Source organism: Seriola lalandi, unplaced genomic scaffold, assembly GCF_002814215.2.
Source record: "Seriola lalandi dorsalis isolate HSWRI2012SDOR001 ecotype SW California unplaced genomic scaffold, Sedor1 jcf7180002054898, whole genome shotgun sequence".
Lineage (NCBI taxonomy): Eukaryota > Metazoa > Chordata > Actinopteri > Carangiformes > Carangidae > Seriola > Seriola lalandi.
Genome location: NW_019525450.1, coordinates 4,343,148 through 4,361,874, shown reverse-complemented (window position 1 = coordinate 4,361,874; position 18,727 = coordinate 4,343,148). Strand labels below are relative to the sequence as shown.

The window sequence follows — 18,727 nt, the reverse complement described above, 5'->3', positions numbered from 1 at the left end:
ACCACACAGCATTACTGTGCCTGAACGCATCCTGCATAGTCTGAAACAGCACTTCTGATTTTCTGTTTCCACTACGTCACCTGTGTAGACATAACATCAGTATCTGACTCATTTAGACAACAGTGCAACAAAGTTCGCAATAAGTTACTTGACTCACTGCCTTTGTCCATGAATACATTTGACCACAAAGGGTTGTGGATTTTCTTATAAGAAGAGATGTCAGACTGTCAGATCTATAATCTTTCACTCAGCTCAGGTGAGTGCTGATACCTCTGTTTAGCTTCTTGTTATTGGGGAAGAGTTGATTGATTGTACAGTCTGTGGATTTATGTAAGTAATGCATTTTAATTTTTTCTTTTTCTGTTTGCAAATCAAAAATCAAATATGAGGATCTCAGGATTTTTTTGTTGTTGTTGAGTTTAACAGCCTATGCAGAAAATATGTGAGGGCCTCAAATTGTTTTGGTTAACCAAAGCAAATAATGTTTTTCAAAACAATTGAGAGTAGCTCATTGCATAATGCAATACTTGTACAGTATTGGATAGCCAGATCTGTATACACTTGACATTTGAACATTGTACACACACACACACACACACACACACACACACACACACACACACACACACACACACACACAGTTCTACTTTTTTCCCACTACCACACAATTTACAGCAGTGAATAAACAGAGACAACACAGGCCAACTTGTAAAGAGGGCCATTATTCAGAGTCATTCTGCAGGTATAAAGTTCACAGATGAGGCAGAGCTCGTTCTTATCTCAAGGACTTTTTACAACTCATTGTTTTGGACTTTCAGCTGTTTTCCCTGGCCAGAAGATCAACCATTAACTCTGGGCTGAATCTAACAAGGCAGGACATAAATAGGAATCAGTTCCCCTCTTCTGTCTTCTTCTTCTCTGGTGGAGACATGGGGAAAGGATTCTACATCAGCAAAGCGGTGGTGGTAACCTGTGTGGTAGTAGCCATCAGCGCCGTGGCCACCATCATAGCCCTGTCTGTGGTTTACAGTCAGGAGAAGTCCAAGAATGAAGCTACAGCTCCATCCACTATCAGCCCAAATACCGCCACCCCCAGTACCCAGCCCCCCGCCACCACACCGTCCACTCCAAAGGAGCCCTGGCAGTGCTACAGACTCCCAGACTCCCTCGCTCCTATCTCCTACAACGTGACCCTGTGGCCTCGGCTGGAGCCCAACGCAGATGACTTGTACATCTTCAGTGGAAACTCCAAAGTGGTCTTCAAATGTGTGAAGGAGACCGACCTCATCCTCATCCACTCCAACAAGCTGAACCTAACCACCTTCAAGGAACACCATGCCACGTTAACGGGCCTGGATGGAGCCACTGCACCTACAGTGAAAAAAACCTGGTTGGAGGCTCCCACCCAGTACCTGGTGGTCCAGCTCAACAGCCCACTGCAGGCCGGCAGCATATACGAGCTCTTCACTGACTTTGTTGGAGAGCTGGCCGACGACCTGGGTGGATTCTACAGGAGTGAATACATTGAAGACGGTGTAAAAAAGTATGATGTTCTTTTTAATGTTCCTTATTTTTAAATTTCATTTCATTTGTTTGAATTATTTCAGTTGAGTTTTAAGAGTGATGTCATAGTCGGGATCTGACCATGTATGTTGTAAAGCAACAACTTTACAGGCATCTCAAACCTTACATTTAATCTAGACCTTTAACTTTAAAAAAATATTATCACAATACTTTGGGAAATGTACTTTTTTGCTGAGAGTTGGATGATAAGATTGATATCACTCTTGTGTCTGTTGGTCAAATATGAATCTATAGCCAGCAGCTGGCTAGTTTAGCTTAGCACAAGGACTGGAAACAGGTGGAAACAGCCAGCTTGGCTCTATCCAAAGGTAAGAAAACCAGCCTACTAGCACCTCTAAAACTAACTCATGAATATGTAATATCTCACATTTTGCCTCTTTCCAGATAGTTTTGCGAAGCTAAGCTAACTTGCTGCTAGCCTCATATTTAACATACAGACACATTTCAGTCCAAGATACAAAACCTTACTTTACAAGATAGTAAAATGAAAAAAAGTAAAATAAGAAATAAAATAGAGAAATGTTTAAAGCTGCTATGTGTAGGATTTGAAATACTCTCACTTTGGTGACTCCTAGTGGTTGTATCACGAAAGACACCGTGGCAAATGAAAATGCATACACAGTAAACAAACAGCTGGTGATATTTTTAAACCTTTTGTTAAACATAATTTCAGCTAAAACCAAGTTCACACCCATTTTCCACAGTTTGCTGAAATTTATAGTACAACCACAAAATAACCCAGAGAACAGGGATTACATGTGAGTCTGAGAGTGTGTAAGGGTGGGATGTTGCTTTGACATTTCACATCTTAATGTGGGCATCTGATATTGTCAGAGTTGTGGCCACAACGCAAATGCAGCCAACAGATGCGAGGAAAGCCTTCCCCTGCTTCGATGAGCCAGCTATGAAAGCTGTCTTCCACATGACGCTCATTCACCCCCAGGAGACCGTAGCTCTGTCCAATTCCATGAATTATGGTAACTTCTTGTTTCAGTATTTGCTACTTCATCAATTACACACTTTTGTATATTGCAACTACAAAAAAAAAAAAAATTCAGCGTTATTGTACTATAGGAACACAATGAGCTTGTTGCTCCTCATTTCTTCATTTGTAATAAATCTGCTACTGTCTTTGTCCCCATACAGACCCTGTCAACATCACTATGCATGGCCTGAATTTAACCCAGACAAGATTTGAACCCACAGAGATTATGTCAACCTACTTGCTGGCTTTTGTTGTGTGTGAATTTACCTACATTGCGTCGAAACCAGAAGCAGATGTTTTGGTAATTATTTATTACATCTTACAGTCAGAACCACACCGATGGAAATTGGTGGAAATATGTATATTATTTATATCTACAGGTGTTTGAATTATATCTTACAATTTACAACTTTGTTGTATTTGATATTTAATAGTTATTACCACTGTAGCACTTTGAGCTGCTGAGCTGTGACCTCCCTGTAGAGTAGAACAAGAGAAAAGAGGATTTTGTGAACAATGAGCCCTAAGATTAATAATCAGCCTTGTGAACCACACTTTGCCCTAAAACTACTTCACCTACTAATACTGGATTCTTTGCTACTACTGTCTGCTATCTTATATTACTACCACACAGTACCACTGTTGCACCTACAGCTTGAATAAGGGCCAATAGTTTAAGATTTAATCCCAATAAAGCCTGAACTTTACTGTCAGAACCCAAGAACTTGAATTCTAACAGTTTTTGGCAGTACGCTGTGTTGTGTATTATTGATAGCAGGAAAGTAACTTGTTGTTAATTGTTATAATGCAATCATCATAAACTACCAACTGCCAATCTAATTTTTTTCAAATTTTGATATCTCAAACATTTCAAACAACCAGCCTGTTAATGAAATCCCTCTGTGCTGGCTCATCAGTTGTTTGCCGCTCTGCTCTGTTGGTTGGTTGGTTCTATGCTGCCCTCTGCTGGACTCTGGGGGAGGCTGGTCTGATCAGGATTCTGATCCACCACAATTTGTTCTGTTTTGTTAATAAACCACTGTTTTCGTCCAGGTCAGGATCTGGGCTCGCAGGAAAGCCATAGAGGAGGGCCAAGGAGACTATGCCCTTGAGAAGACTGGACCCATACTGGCATTCTTTGAGAAATACTACAACTCTTCCTACCCCCTGAAAAAATCAGGTAGGAACCACATAAACCCACAGACCCACACATGGACCCTGAATTAGCCTAAATTTTTGCACTACTAACAATATGGGATCATAACCACTTTATACACTACGTATTTTCGAAAATGTAGCTGTCAAAAAAATGACCAGTTTTGACCCCTGTAATCATTTTAGATCAGATCGCTCTTCCTGACTTCAGTGCTGGAGCCATGGAGAACTGGGGCCTGATCACCTACAGAGAGACCGCCCTCTTATATAATCCTGGTGTGTCGTCCAATGGAGACAAGGAGTGGGTGGCAACAGTCATCTCCCATGAGCTCGCTCACATGGTAACACACTGAACAACACCCAGTGGTGTAGTGCCCCCCAGGACCAATCAAATCTTTGATAGTGATTTTTCTTAGCTTTGAAATGTGTTCACCAGTAAAATAATGGTCTGTCCTCTTAGTGGTTTGGGAACTTGGTGACCACGAGGTGGTGGAATGACTTGTGGCTCAACGAGGGATTTGCCACCTACGTCTCTTATCTTGGAGCCAACAAAGCTGAACCAACGTGGAATATGGTGAGTTGCTGCATACTGTCCACTGAGTAGACCGAGACAACCCTGTGTGAGCCAATTCCTGACAATACAACATCTAAACATACATGTGTCTGGTCATGCAAATATACAAAATACAAACACTTCTCTGTTTATTTTTCAGAAAGATTTAATAGTTCTGAATGAAATCTTTGGTGTGATGGCTGTGGACGCTTTGGCCTCCTCCCATCCCCTTTCATCCAAAGAGGAGGACATCCTGAAGCCAGAGCACATCAGTGAACTGTTTGACTCCATCACATACAGCAAGGTAGAGTATAATTGAGGATAGCACATTACAACAACTTTAACCCGATGTATTGTTCTCCGCAAGCCCAACTAAGCAAGACTGTGACCTCAGATAAACACAGGAATAATGATTTATATTTTTGTACTTGTTGTTGTTCTTCTCTTTTATTATGGGTGACCCCGATCAAGGACTCTTGTTACTCTCTTTGAGGACTAATGAATAAAATTAATAATGAATCACATTAACAGATTGCTGTAATTCTGTCACATCTGATATGTCACTCATTAACACTGCTGATATCCGTCTCTTTTCTATTGCAGGGGGCTGCAGTCCTCAGGATGCTCTCTGAGTTTATCACTGAGTCTGTCTTTTCCAAAGGACTCCATGTAAGTACAGCTGATTAAGCTGATGACTATCATAATCTGTATGTGTGGTGAAAGTGATCCAATTAATTTTGTTCACCACAAAAGCACAGCCAGAGTATAACCAATGGTTTATTATCTGTCTGCAGACATACTTAGAGGAGTTCAAGTATAATAACACAGTCTACACAGACCTTTGGAAGCACCTGCAAATGGTAAGATAGCACCATCATCATGACTGCTCTCTTTACACAAAACATCTACTTAATCAGAAAATGCCTTCAGAACAATTTATTTACTGCAAAAACAGGAAGCTATTTGGCATGGCAACTGAATGTGTATATATTTTTAACAGGGGTGACCTGTGTAAACCCCTTACTTCTCAGTAGCACTGGTAGTTTGTGTCTCCAACTACGGTAAATGTGCTGTTTTTAGTTTATTAGTGTACTTCATCATACAGATTAATATTATAAAGCTCCACATAGAAATAGTCTATATACTCTTGTTTTGATGCTATTTATACTATTAAAGCAGTAGTGATGGATCTTTTTCCAACTTAGGGGCAGTGGAACAAGCTGTAAACACAACATTGACATATCACCAGTTGATAGGGCTAACGTGTTAGCAAACAGTTGCCAATTTAAACATCCAGGAGCAGACACAGAAACATTAGTATTTATTTGGAGTCGTGTCAGGATTTTCATTGTGAGTCCAATATTCTCTCTCTAGTAACTCCATCTTGTTCTCCATCAACTCCAGAGGGATATGTCTGGCTCTTACTACACTATGTTCACCAGCTAGTCACTAAATTAGTTTTCTCTGTTGTTTGGTTCTGGGCAGGTGACGTTATCCTTCAGTGAGTTCACTAATGTGCAATGTGAGACTTTTATGTAAAGATAATGATTGGGGAACTAATTTTGAACGTTTGAAAGAAGAAATAATACTTTCATCCGCTTAAAAATTTAAGGTGAATTCATAGAAGACAGAAATCACCCAAGTTTAGTTTTATCCACTCAGGGGTTTTGATGCTACAACCTAATGGCTAATGTTAGCTAGTGTTAGCAAGCTTCAGGTAGATGTTGCTGTGTACCTGACATTACCACTCTTTTTTCTGACTTCATAGCTCTTTTCTACTGGTTCTGCTGTACACTGCTTTTTACCATTTAACACTCCTATCTTGTAATTGCCACATTAACCAACAAAAGATATGTAGGTTTAATCTGACTTTTTGTTGTGACTCAGTGATCAACGGTGAACAGTAGAATAAGTCAGTCCTGAGATCAAGTCTTGGCACTTATTGTAAAAAAGAATATAAAAATAGAAATATTAAAATGCTGAAGAAATAGGTTCAAAAAATGAGTTGAACATGTATTGTGTTTGATAACTGCCCTTTGAACTACTTGTCAAAAAGGAAAAGAGAATGCTTTGACAGGGAGCAATGAATTATATTATTAATATTTGAATATTCCTGTTCCCAGGCAGTGGATAAAGCTGGCATATCGCTACCCAGCCCTGTGGAGGTTATCATGAACCGATGGATCCTACAGATGGGATTCCCTGTGGTCACCATTGACACCAAGACTGGAAGTATCACTCAGAAACACTTCCTGTTGGATCCAGACTCTGTAGTGGACAGACCTTCACCGTTCAAGTAGGAACCACTTTTTAACGTTTCAGTGAATATGCTGAATATACAGTATGTGGTTACATATAACTTTGTTATACTTAAATCTCCTGCTCTCTCTATATACTGTGTTCTCCAGTTACGAGTGGTATGTTCCCATTACATGGATTAAGACTGGTGTAGAAAAAGAACAGTACTGGCTTGTTGCCAAAGAAGGTAAGATTTATCTCAGGTGTATTTTCAGAGCAGATCTAAGGGTGATGAACACAATGTGAAAAAGATGCACTCATTTTTCATCTCGTTCCAAACAGCTACAAACAAGAACATGACTCTTGGTGTTGATGAGTGGTTGGTGGCCAACATAGATATGAGAGGCTTCTACAGAGTCAACTATGACTCTGACAACTGGGAGCGTCTCCTCACCCAACTGGGCTCCAAACATACGGTACCTGCAACTGGAAATTATGCTGCTGCAGTGTTCCTAAATGACTACCCATGCCTCCAAACTCAATTTTCTAAATCAGGTCTGTGTTCACTTTTCAGGATATTCCAGTGATCAACCGGGCTCAAATTATCGATGATGCTTTTAACCTTGCAAGGTGAGATCATTTACTCATATACCAACAATGCCTTTTTTTTCTTTTCTTTTCTTTTTTTTTTATTTTATACAAATAATTGTTGTCAAATATCAAATATTGAAAGAGAGAGCTGAGCAGTTATATATGATCTTTTTAGGGCAAAGATGGTGAACACAACTCTGGCCCTGAGGACTACTAAGTTCCTCCATGAAGAAGTAGAATACATGCCATGGCAGACAGCCAGGCGCAACTTGGACTACTTCTACCTCATGTTTGACCGCAGTGAAGTGTATGGACCCATGCAGGTTTGTAAAGAATACTCAACAGCATACTTGATAAATTAATTGATTCTGATGCTGATCCTGAAGAATTAACAAAGAAACAAGTGTTTAATGGCACTTGTAGTGTATTTAAATTATACTGTATAAATGTAACTCTAGTTAATTATCTCTGAATGACACATTTATCTTTTCAAGCAGAAATACAAATTAACAACTGACACTATGTTCATTCCTCAGGCTTACATAAAGAAACAGGTCACGCCTCTGTTTGACTACTTCAAAGATCTCACTGTCAACTGGACAAAGATCCCTGAAAAGCACACTGACCAGTAAGGATTTTAACATGCCTTCTTAACACACATGTATCTGTAGCAGGATTGGATTGATACATTATTGTCATAATGTTGCAATGATCATGATATATAACTAGGGATCAAATAAGAGTAAATTGCCTGAAATGGAAACAGAGTTCTGTTGCAGGACTTTATGCTGTTGGTAGATGAGGTAGGTCAGACAAACCACACTGAGGAGTGCAGATAAAGATGATGGCAGATTTATTCTGTTTTTTTTGCACCCCTGATAAATGCCAGAAAAAAGGAAAACATTAAAAAGCAGTGTAATATCCCATCAATCAAATGATGGCAAACAGAAGTGTGTTTGGCTCTGTTTCTGCACTGCAGTCATCCAGGATACATGCTGTCCTCTGGTGCTCTCTGAAATTTTACATCAAAATCAATTTGATAAATTATTGTTATTCTTTTTAAGATGGTGAGTAGGAGCGAAAATGCAGGAATTTTCTTTTATCTTTCACTTAAGTCCAAAATGTTTCTTTTAGCTCTTTGATAAATACAGGCTCTGATAAACATAATGCCTGCTAAACGTCAGCATGTTGTCATTGTCAGTGTGAGCTTATTCGTATTTAGCTTAAGTATATGTATAGCCTCAAAGAGCTGACTCTTAGTCTTATTTGGTTGGGCCTTGTTTTAATGGATGACTTCATTTGTTCGACTATTCTCTTGACCCTTGTATTCTCTCTTGTCCCTATCCAGGTACAATCAGGTGAATGCAATCTCCTTGGCCTGCAGTACTGGCGTAGAAGGCTGTAAAAATCTGACCACTGGCTGGTTCAAAGAGTGGATGGAAAACGAAGCTAACAACACGTGTGTTCACACTCCTCACTTTCTTTCTGTTCCAAATGCTCTTGATTTATTATGTGTCCCTTTTCCTCTCATCCTCATTTTCACTCGAGGTATTACTATGTCACACTTTTCTAAACTTGTCAAGTGCATTATTTTAATTCAAGTATTGTCTTTGCCTTTCATCACTTTGTGCCCAACCATTTTCCCTCATGACCTCCCTGATCCCATCTTAGCCACTGCTGACACCACCATAACTCTTTCCTGTCTTTTTCAAACCTTCCAGGATTAGTCCCAACTTGAAGTCCACAGTGTACTGCAGTGCAATCGCAGCAGGAGGAGAGGAGGAGTGGGACTTTGCCTGGTCCATGTACAAGAACGCGACGATCGCTTCAGAAGCTGATAAACTCATGTATGCTCTGTCATGCACCAAACAGCCCTGGCTGCTGAACAGGTCAGTAGCACTGACATCATGCTGGATGATGTTTCCTTTTCTTATTGTTTGCTTCTTATAGTGATGTTACACTCTGCAGCCCGCTCTAAATGAGAAGACCTTCTGTACTTAGTGGTTTTTTGTGTGTTTTTGGAGCGGTCACTGCAGCATTATGGTGGTGCGTGTTTGGCTTTTGACCTCACTGTGAATGTGTTTCAGGTATCTGAAGTATTGTCTGGACCCAAAGAAGATCCGTAAGCAGGATGCCACCTTCACCATCGTCTACATTGCTAGTAACCCCATCGGTCAACCTCTGGCTTGGGACTTTATCAGATCCAACTGGAACCACATATTCAATGAGTGAGTTTGTGCTGTGTATCTCAGCTAGAGGAGGAAAGCAGTGCCAGGGTTGACACATTGCTATGGAGGAAACACAAATAAGAACAACAAAACAGCTGGGTAACACAGTCTAAAATGATCTTATCTTTGTCTTTTCTTTTCTTCAGCTATGGTGGTGGATCATTTTCCTTTGGAAGACTAATTGATGGAGTGACCAAACGTTTCTCCACTGAATTTGAGTACAAGCAGGTACAGTTTCATCTATATTTGGTTTTATTTGCAGGACCTAATTTCTGATGGAATTAACATTGATGACATTGATTCCAATGTGTGTCAGGTACCAGTGGTGGAGGAAGTATTTTTTTAAGTAAAAGCGGCAATGTGACGCTATGAAAATACTCCATTACAAGTAGTCATACAAGTATTATTAGCAATATGTACTTAAAGTATCAAAAGAAAAAATATTCAATGCAAAAAATGCCCCCTGTCAATGTTAAGCTATTATATTATATCATAAGATAATTCTTACTGATGCATTAATGTCTAAGCAGCATTTTATTGTTGTAGTCGGCTGAGACAGGAAATGATCATGTAAATGTTAATGAAATTGTGACAAATGTCCTTCACAAGTTCCCTGAGACCAAAGTGACATCTTCAGATTACTTGCTTTGTCCAACCAATACTCGAAACCCACAAATGGTTCAGCCCACTTTAATGTAAGAAAGGGAAACAGCAAATCCTCACATTGAAGAAACTGGAACCATGTAATGTTTGGCATTTTTGCATGAAAAATGACTTAAATGTAGAACTGATGATTTTTTTATTTATTTTTATTTGTAACTTAATTTTCACACATAGAGTAAAAAATACAATATTTCTGTCCAAACTGTAGTGGAATAAAAGTATACAGTGGCATTAAATAGGAAAAGTTCAAATAGCTCAAACTCTATATCCGAGTGTTGTTATATAAGTAAATGTTCCTATGACTAAAGGTTGTGCTATAGTGTTAGATGTTCTGTACAATACTTGTTCATGTGGACACACTACACTACATTACACATGCTGTATGTCCCAGAGTTAAATCCCAATCTTTTCACCATGTTCCTCTCTAGCTGCTGCAGTTCAAAGAAGACAATGCAGGGAACTTCGGCTCGGGCACCGCGTCTCTTGAGCAGGCGCTGGAGAGAACCAAAGCCAACATGAACTGGGTGGCCATGAATGAGAAACAGGTGTTTGAATGGTTCACCAAAGAGGCCTCTTCTCCAGTTTAGTAATGCAAACAAATTTATTCTTAAATATAATGTATATTCTGAATATGATGGAGATTTACTTTTTAATGTAAAGTTTTGATAAAGCCTTTATGTGGTTTAAGATTATTTGATATCTAAATCTGGTTTTGTATGTGGAAAATTTGTTATTTGATGTATGTACTGTCCCTGACAACATTTGAAATATCACAGAATTTAGCAACACAAAAAAAGGTATATTCTGTGCTCACTGTTTTTTGTTTGTTTTTTTTTTGTTTGTTTTTTTTTTTTGCATTTTGCCAGACTGTGAAATAAAAGCCATTTTAAATTATGACATTATGTACGTTCACATTTAAACAGCACTTTGAACAATTGCCTCTGAGAACAAATAGAAGGAGAGCAAGCTGGGATTTTTTACCAGCTAGAGGTTGTAGAACAGCTGCAGTAGATATCTGGACAATATTGCACATCAGATTGTTGACATAAGAACAGTGTGAAACATCAATTCAGAAAGTGGAGCGGCCATCTCCCACTGTAGACTAACAAAGCTTATGACCATATTAAGCTGTAAGTCATGTATGAATCTAAACACAAGAGAGGTGGGACAATCAGAACTGGGAGAGAAATAAAACCTATTTGACAGCGTAATTGGTCAAGTCTCTGAACCTGGTCGAGCGCCAGTTATTTATCATGAGGTTTTTTTTCAAGGTCTCACGAACCAGACATGTTTACGACGGATAGAAGAGGTGCCAGTTAACTGGTCCTAGTTCAGCTGCCATCTCTCTCAGTAGGGGTCTTTCCTTAAAGTCTTTAGAGGGGATGTGCTCCCTGTTTAACACCTCAGTGTCCCGCTGACAGCTGCTGTGTTTGTGTAAGGAAGTGGAGTCAAGCATCAAGTCTGCATGTGTTTATATGTGTAGATTGTAGAATTTGGACTCATAAAAGGAAATACCACAATAAGTGCAAGAGTTATTATGAATAATAATATTTATTCTGTTCACACTGTGACAGCTCAATAAATATACAGTTTTATATACAAAAACACATAGAAATACATTTTGTTCAAAATAACAAAAATGAGAAGTTTTGTCCATAAATACTGATAGGGGTCATTGTTGCAATGAAAATAGCTGAGTGGACCGACAGTCATATGTCTCAGCACTGTCCAGAGAATGTGACATTTTCTAGTTGTTGCTGTGGCGACCAGTACTGTTCGCTGGTGAAGCAATCTCCACTAGAAACCTGGTAAAAGAAAACAGAGTTTGGTTAGAGACTCATTGAACTATAACCCTCCAGAGAACAACTGTAAAGCATATCCTCTACCTAAAATGTAAATGCTTGTAAGCATGACTTGAACGTACCTGATATGCGTGCTGCAGAGAGGAGAGCTGGGCTGTGCTCATGGTATTACAGCTTGATTCCTGTGGGCTGTAGCTGGCTGCTGGCTGACCCAGGAACTGGTTGAGGGTTTGGGGCTGCTCCATGAAGCCCGAGTATCTCCTCTGCTCCAGCGCCTCCTCACTGAGGCCCAGCTGGGCCGACAGGTAGGAGATGTAGCGGATGGTGAGGCGTAGCGTCTCGATCTTGGTCAGGGTCTGGCCGGCAGGCGCCACTGAGGGTGGGAGGTATGTCCTGAGGTGATGCATTGCCTTGGTCAGGTCCCTCATCCTCAGCTTCTCCCTCTCACTGGCTGTCTCGCGCTTCTTCCCCGGATACCTGGACCTTGATTTCTTTGTGGTGGAGCAGGGCAGAGTCTGTGTCTCGTGGGTAAGACGAGGCGCTTCAGAGCTGCTGAAGAGGAGACAGTCCAAGGCGTCTTGTTCATTTCCGGCAGCCTGGAGGGAGGTGGGGGAGAAGGAAAAGGAGTCCACAGACGAGGTGGGAGACAGGCTGCTGCCTGCGCTGAAGTAACCAGGGTCGGAGGCTGGATCGTAGGTCACAGGATCATAACATTTCTCCAGCAGGGACTCGCAGTCAAACAGGAAAGAGTTCTCCATGGCTGTAGGTTCTTTGAGCAGTGAGCTGTCAGTGAGTTGCTGGTGAGGCAGTCAGAAGATAGTGAGGAGGAAGAGGGAAGCTACTCCATATATGTGGTGGGAGGTGTGAGGTTGCACCTCCAAAAGCCACCTCTGGTCCTGAGAAGCTCTGGGAGCAAGGCTAACACCTTGGCCAGGGGGTCCCATGGGAAACCGGCCAGCTCCAGTGCAAGGTGTGACCTGGCAGCTCGCACGAGCATCATAAAGTAGTCTGATTCACACTATACACTCCTGCAGCCTGGGAACATGACCCCGTCATGACAGGGGTTGTACCTGGGTCTCAGGTCTGTCTGTGAACCTGAGGGATTTGTCACCAAAACATATCCAATTATGTTTTTATGAGTGTCAGATTGAATACACTAAGAAGGTTCAGTCAAACACAGGAGTCAACGCTGTGTCCTTTCAACATCCACATGTAAATGTTGTTTAGTGTGACACTGAACATAATTTAGCAGTTCTACATGTTAAAGCTGCTCTTTCTGCCGTGGTATCTGATTCCCTGTGAGCTCAGGCTGGAGAAGTGTGCCGGGGCAGCTGGGAGGTGTGAGGAGTTTACACCTCATCCTGTTTGGACAGTAGTAGGCCTCACTGGTCTGGGAACCTGGATCCTCATAGAAAGAATGTGCAGCATCAGTAACAACTGCCAAGCACATTATATATCTTAGGACTGTGTCTGTTATCTAGTCAGACTTTCAGTCAGGTCATTTGCAGAATAATCTTGTTAAATTCAATATTTCATATATAATATAATATGTTGTAATTCTATATTTATATAATAACATTTTTAATCACATATCACACTGACTGTCTATTTTATATTCTGTATTCAGTGTACAGAACCAGCACGTTTTAATGTCTTTCACTTGACTGATTGTGTTTTTATATTTTCTCAAGCCATGCTGCAAAAAAAGAGGGAAAAGAACAGAAACATAATCCTGAACTTGACATCTCACAAATGTGACTCTATAGCAGTAACTTTTACAACACATACACACAAAAAACACTTAAAAAAAACAATTAGACTAATGCCCAATGGTGTATTTTGTTTTCAGTCACACAATTCATATTCAAGCAGAGGTGGGGTTTTATTTTCCTGACCCCTGGCTTCTCTCTGGCAGGTCTGTGGATTTGAATGTCAGGTGTGGACTGTGGATCTGAGTCCTGAGCAGAGTTCCCACAAACCACCGTGTCACATTTTACTCCTGGTGAACCCCATGATTGGGACGTGTGAATCGGTCTCGCACACACAGCTCTCCACCAGCTCACTTATGCAAAAAAACCAAAAAACAACATCAGCAACAACAACAACAACAAAAAGATTTAAGCAATGATGAAGGTCTTCTGAGGACAGGATTTGTTGAACTACCAGTGAAAATGATTTTGCTGAAGCAGTGGTTTTGTTTCTCTGTTTCTTTTATCATTTTCCTCGAGCAGGAAAGTGTGTGAGGCGACACCAGACTTGACAGCTGACCCAAGGACTACTTCCTCCAGTGACCTTTGAATCCCCTCCATCTTTTTGTGACATGACATTAGATGAGTCATTGGAAAAAACAAAACTCATATATTCATATGTTATATTGTTTATAAGTTATATTAATAATTTTCTTTTCTCTTGTTACATTGTGACTGTCATTTCCCTCTTGCTCCCTCTGTTGCACTGTAACATACTGGTTACTGTCCTAAAAACACGTAAAAATAAAGTCTGTATCATCTGATGAAAGAGTGACTGATAGAACTTAATGCAACTAATCATAGCACTTAAATGTTTGGTTGATTGAAGTTTGAAACTGTAAAGATCCTTGCAGTGTTCTACAAAAAAATCTTCAAAAGGAATTCCAGATATTCATTTTTCTGCCTAAATATTTATTTTATTTATCATTTTCTTTTCTTTTCAGAAGAGAGCCTCTCTAATTCTACTTCTGTATCAAATTATAAACTGTTATCAGTTAATTATTTATTCATTAGGAATTCCCCCAGCTGTCAACTTTCTTTTCCCCTCCCAGGCTGATGATAGAGGGGATCTTCCTTCTCTTAATCCACATTAGCTCTGACGGTGTTTACTCACATGTAATGAGGGAATAATCAGCACCGAAGTGCTAACCCTTTCATCCCGCACCCTTTTAGCCAAGAGAGTTTATTAGCTTTACTGTGATGAAAGACCTAAGTGAGTATATTAGGCTTTGTGTTAGGTTTGCTGCTTGCATATCAAATGAACTGCATGTAGGTGGCAAGCTAAACACGCAGGCCTAATTCTCCAGCCTGATATGCAGATCCACACTTCTCTATGAATATTAAAGGCCCCTCCGTTGGCTTAAGCAGGTAATTAGGGCTGTAGGTGAGAGAAGGGGGCAAAGAGTAGAGAGGATCTTATATCTTAGTCTAGACTTAGCGGTGCCAGGGACCTCTCTGTGTTTGCTGAGCCACATTAACAAAGGTACACTAAATAAACTAGATAACCCATGGCAGAGGCTGATCTCTGGTGTGCTACTTCGACTACTCACATGTCACATGCTTCAGACTGTGACAGGAAATTACTACAATGGTTCTGGAAAGACCAAAGTCTCTGATAGTCTCTCATAGGATTATGTGCAGCTTCTCTGTGCCATAGTAATAATATAATATAATATAATATAATATAATATAATATAATATAATATAATATAATATAATATAATATAATATGATATGATATAATGTAATATATTTATACAAGACATTATCAAACTTATGACTTATCTGCTGCGTGTATGACTTACATACGACTTACGACCTACACTACACAATGTTACACAATAGTGTTTTATGAAAGCCCCCCTCCACACCCCTTCCTCAAAATCCAAAGTATTTATTGTTTTTACATGTTGCAATGAGTTTCATTTTCTTGTTTAGTATCATTAATATTGATTAACCGTTTTATTGTTCATGTGGGCACATGACAATTTATAATAAACAATAATTTATAGACAGACTTGAAAATGATTATTCAACCATTTTAAAGCTACTTTATGTGAAACAAAGGGGCAAAGTGAGGCTTTAACCTCCATCTGACAGTTTCTGTGACATGCAGCTGTGAGCTGAGTTGTCTTTTGTCAGTAGGAGGTATGAGCTCCAGGTACTGATAACTGCAAATGATCACTGCCTCTAATGCTTAATCTTTATCTTGTATCATAAAATAACATATCAATAATCCTTTATGTGGTCAGCATGTGCGTACGATTTGAACAAGCTTTAAATCCCATCCTCTTTTACATATCCACTTCATTTCATACTGAATATTTTGTTGTGGCAGCTACAACATGATTAAACAAAAACTGACTGGGAGGCTTAGCATTTTATTTTAATTGTGTACTTTTGTGCTTCACTGTGATCACCATCATTAAGAACACTGGTGTTTTCATCCAGATTATAAACCCCTGTTGAGGACATGCAGATCCACTGAGCCTGTGTGACCAGGAGAGGGCACTCTGTTCATTTTCCCACAAGCACCAGCCTCATCCTGCCTCATAACACTGGGTTAAAGAACAGACAATCCCCCTGGATTCTTTTTATTTATTTAATTAATTTTTTTTTTTTTTTTTAACAAACTGCTTATACGCAACCATTAGTAACAGTTATAATGAATAATGAATACCTTTCGGAATGATGAATGAGAGAAAGTGAATTGCATCATGGGAAGCAATAATGACAAGACATGATGACATTTGAATATTTTATTATAAATAGTGGTATAAAGAAATATAAAAATAGCTGTTAGACATATCAATATTTACAAGGAACATTTCATAGGACAAAATAAATAAAATGTAGAATAGCATATACAGTATATTTCAAATAAATTACTTGATTCACAGTGAGGCAGTAAAAACAGTGAAGTAGTTTGTGTCTGTTGTTGGACGATGATCACACAGTGTTGGAGTGTTTAGCCCCAATACTCTCTGGGAACCAGCGGGATGCAGAAGTCTTTGCCACACATCTGTATAAAAAAAAAACAGGAAATATCTTAGCATTTTGTACAATCTGATGCTGCATGTGTGATGTTACATAAATAATGTGTCACAGATAATGTTAATGAGTAAATGTTGACATACCTGACAGGAGGGCTGTGTTGTTGGAGCTGACTGCATGATGGTATCCATGTTGATGTCTCCCTGAGGAGCTTCACCGTACTGTTTATTGTACTGATCCACTCCAAAACTACAACTCCCAGAGTGCAGCATGGTGTTCTGGCTGTGACACTGGGCTTGGTACAGGCTTTGGTTGAGGTTGAGGTTCTGGTTCTGGAGCTGGGCCTCCTGACCTCCCATGGAGCCGTGCTGGAAGTAGCTGAGGATGTCAGGTGAGGAGGTGTCGCTTGCCGAGGTGTCTCCTTGTTCCCTTCGCTGAAACAGCACCTCCTCGCTGAGGCCCAGCTGGGCCGACAAGTAGGAGATGTAGCGGATAGTGAGGCGGAGGGTTTCAATCTTTGTCAGAGTCTGTCCGGCGGGGGCAACCGAGGGCGGGAGGTAGGACCTGAGGTGATGCAGAGCCTTGGTCAGATCCCTCATCCTCAGCTTCTCCTTCTCGCTGGCGCTCTCCCTCTGTTTGCTGCGGATCCGGTTGGCTCGGCCCGACTTCCGGCCACGTCCAGACAGGGAGAAGGTGGAGGATTTGAGGCTCTGGGAATATCCAGTTTTCGCTGCCTTAGGAGTGGACTGTGGAGGCTGCTGGTAGGAAGGAGACAGGCTGGAGTCCATAGAGTGGAAAGGGGAGAGGGTCTCTGAAGAGGAGATGCTGGACAGGTCTGAGTCCGAACACCACTGGTACTGCAGGCCGTAGTTGAGCAGAGGGACCGAAGAGGTATCCATGTTGTGTGGAGGGACTCAGTGGTCTGACTGGAGAGACTGGGAAGCTGTGACTGCTTCTCAGCTCCTTCACACTGGTTTATAAGTCCAGGCCAGGCCACAGAGGTGTTAAGTGACACCTCCGCAGATTCTCACAAACCATCAGTGTCTAAAGCAGAGGCCACTGCCCCTGAAAACACACACACACACACACACACACACACACACACACACACACTCCCTCACCGGGATCCTGTCTCTGTCTCTCTCCCTCTGCCCCTGTCTCTGCCTCTCCTCTGAGTCTGGGAAAGTTCAGCTTCAGGAGTGGAAGTGTGAATTTTGACTCCTGCTCAAAACAATAAACAGTTTTTGCTTTTTGGGTTTTTTCCCTGCAGAAACTCAGATGTATTTTGCACATGTTGCATGGATAGGGTTTGTTTTGAATGATCTTTTTTTTTTTTACACTACAGCCTAAGAACTGGTTCTCAAACTAAACAACATAACAGGAATGTGTGAAGAAGCTATACACTGCAAAAATAAACCAGTGACAAACCCATACAGAAAAGGGCTGCCTGTACACAGAGTCACTGCTCAACCAGCTTTTAACATATGACCAGGAAGATCTATTCAGTACATACAGTAATATCCTGCGAAGGTACGGGACCAAAATTAAACATTTCCATCATTTATGTCAACAATTAATCCAAAATATTTACAATATAGGAGAAGTATGTGAAACTTTATGAAGATTTTTGGATCCATTACCACCAAATACATATCAGTCTATTGTAACAATAAATAAAAATGAGGTATAATTCTGATACACTTCACTTGAATAATTAAACTTCATATCACTTGATACTTTTAGTTCACAGCATTTCAGAGGGAAAATATACTTTTTTACTTCACCTGTCATAATAACATGGCACTTATCCAGATTCAGATTTTACATAGAAACATACATATGACCAGTCTAAAATATATGATGCAAAGATGATGCAAGTTAGAATTGACTCGACATCAATCAACCGCAATATAAAAAAATGCTGCTCAAATGACGTTGTTTTATTTTATCATTGTGGTGCTACATGTACTTAAATATAGAGTCTGAGTCTTTCCTCCACCACTAATCTTTAATTACGCTATTAAAGAAGAAGTACGTATATAATTCTATTTGATAAAAAGAAAAAAAAAGATCAATAAAATGACCTTTACAGAAAAGGTCAAAAATCAAACTTTCTCATTCAGTCTATGTGAAGACACAGTGTCAAGAGTACAGTATATATAGGATGGTAAGTAGGGGTTTAGGGT

General features: G+C 40.2%; 3 protein-coding genes across 3 annotated transcripts; 1 reads left to right on the top strand and 2 right to left on the bottom strand.

The window, feature by feature from the left end:
- The first annotated feature begins 914 nt into the window (after nucleotides 1–914).
- Nucleotides 915–10,894, top strand: LOC111672299 (aminopeptidase Ey-like). Its single transcript, XM_023429699.1, has 20 exons — nucleotides 915–1,543; nucleotides 2,419–2,561; nucleotides 2,731–2,870; nucleotides 3,623–3,749; nucleotides 3,911–4,065; nucleotides 4,185–4,298; nucleotides 4,438–4,581; nucleotides 4,881–4,946; nucleotides 5,072–5,137; nucleotides 6,401–6,573; nucleotides 6,686–6,762; nucleotides 6,858–6,991; nucleotides 7,090–7,145; nucleotides 7,282–7,429; nucleotides 7,643–7,734; nucleotides 8,455–8,565; nucleotides 8,828–8,995; nucleotides 9,194–9,334; nucleotides 9,481–9,562; nucleotides 10,426–10,894. The coding sequence occupies exons 1-20, from the start codon at nucleotides 930–932 to the stop codon at nucleotides 10,582–10,584; spliced, it is 2,910 nt and encodes a 969-aa protein (XP_023285467.1). The 5' UTR covers nucleotides 915–929; the 3' UTR covers nucleotides 10,585–10,894.
- Nucleotides 10,895–11,715: 821 nt separating this feature from the next.
- On the bottom strand, nucleotides 11,716–12,557 carry mespaa (mesoderm posterior aa). The gene is made up of 2 exons (XM_023429773.1): nucleotides 11,922–12,557; nucleotides 11,716–11,802 (listed from the first exon to the last, which is right to left on the bottom strand). Exons 1-2 carry the CDS (start codon nucleotides 12,555–12,557, stop codon nucleotides 11,716–11,718), a joined length of 723 nt encoding a protein of 240 aa, XP_023285541.1.
- Nucleotides 12,558–16,511: 3,954 nt separating this feature from the next.
- Nucleotides 16,512–17,440, bottom strand: LOC111672356 (uncharacterized). The gene is made up of 2 exons (XM_023429772.2): nucleotides 16,685–17,440; nucleotides 16,512–16,569 (listed from the first exon to the last, which is right to left on the bottom strand). Exons 1-2 carry the CDS (start codon nucleotides 17,438–17,440, stop codon nucleotides 16,516–16,518), a joined length of 810 nt encoding a protein of 269 aa, XP_023285540.1. The 3' UTR covers nucleotides 16,512–16,515.
- Nucleotides 17,441–18,727: the final 1,287 nt, after the last annotated feature.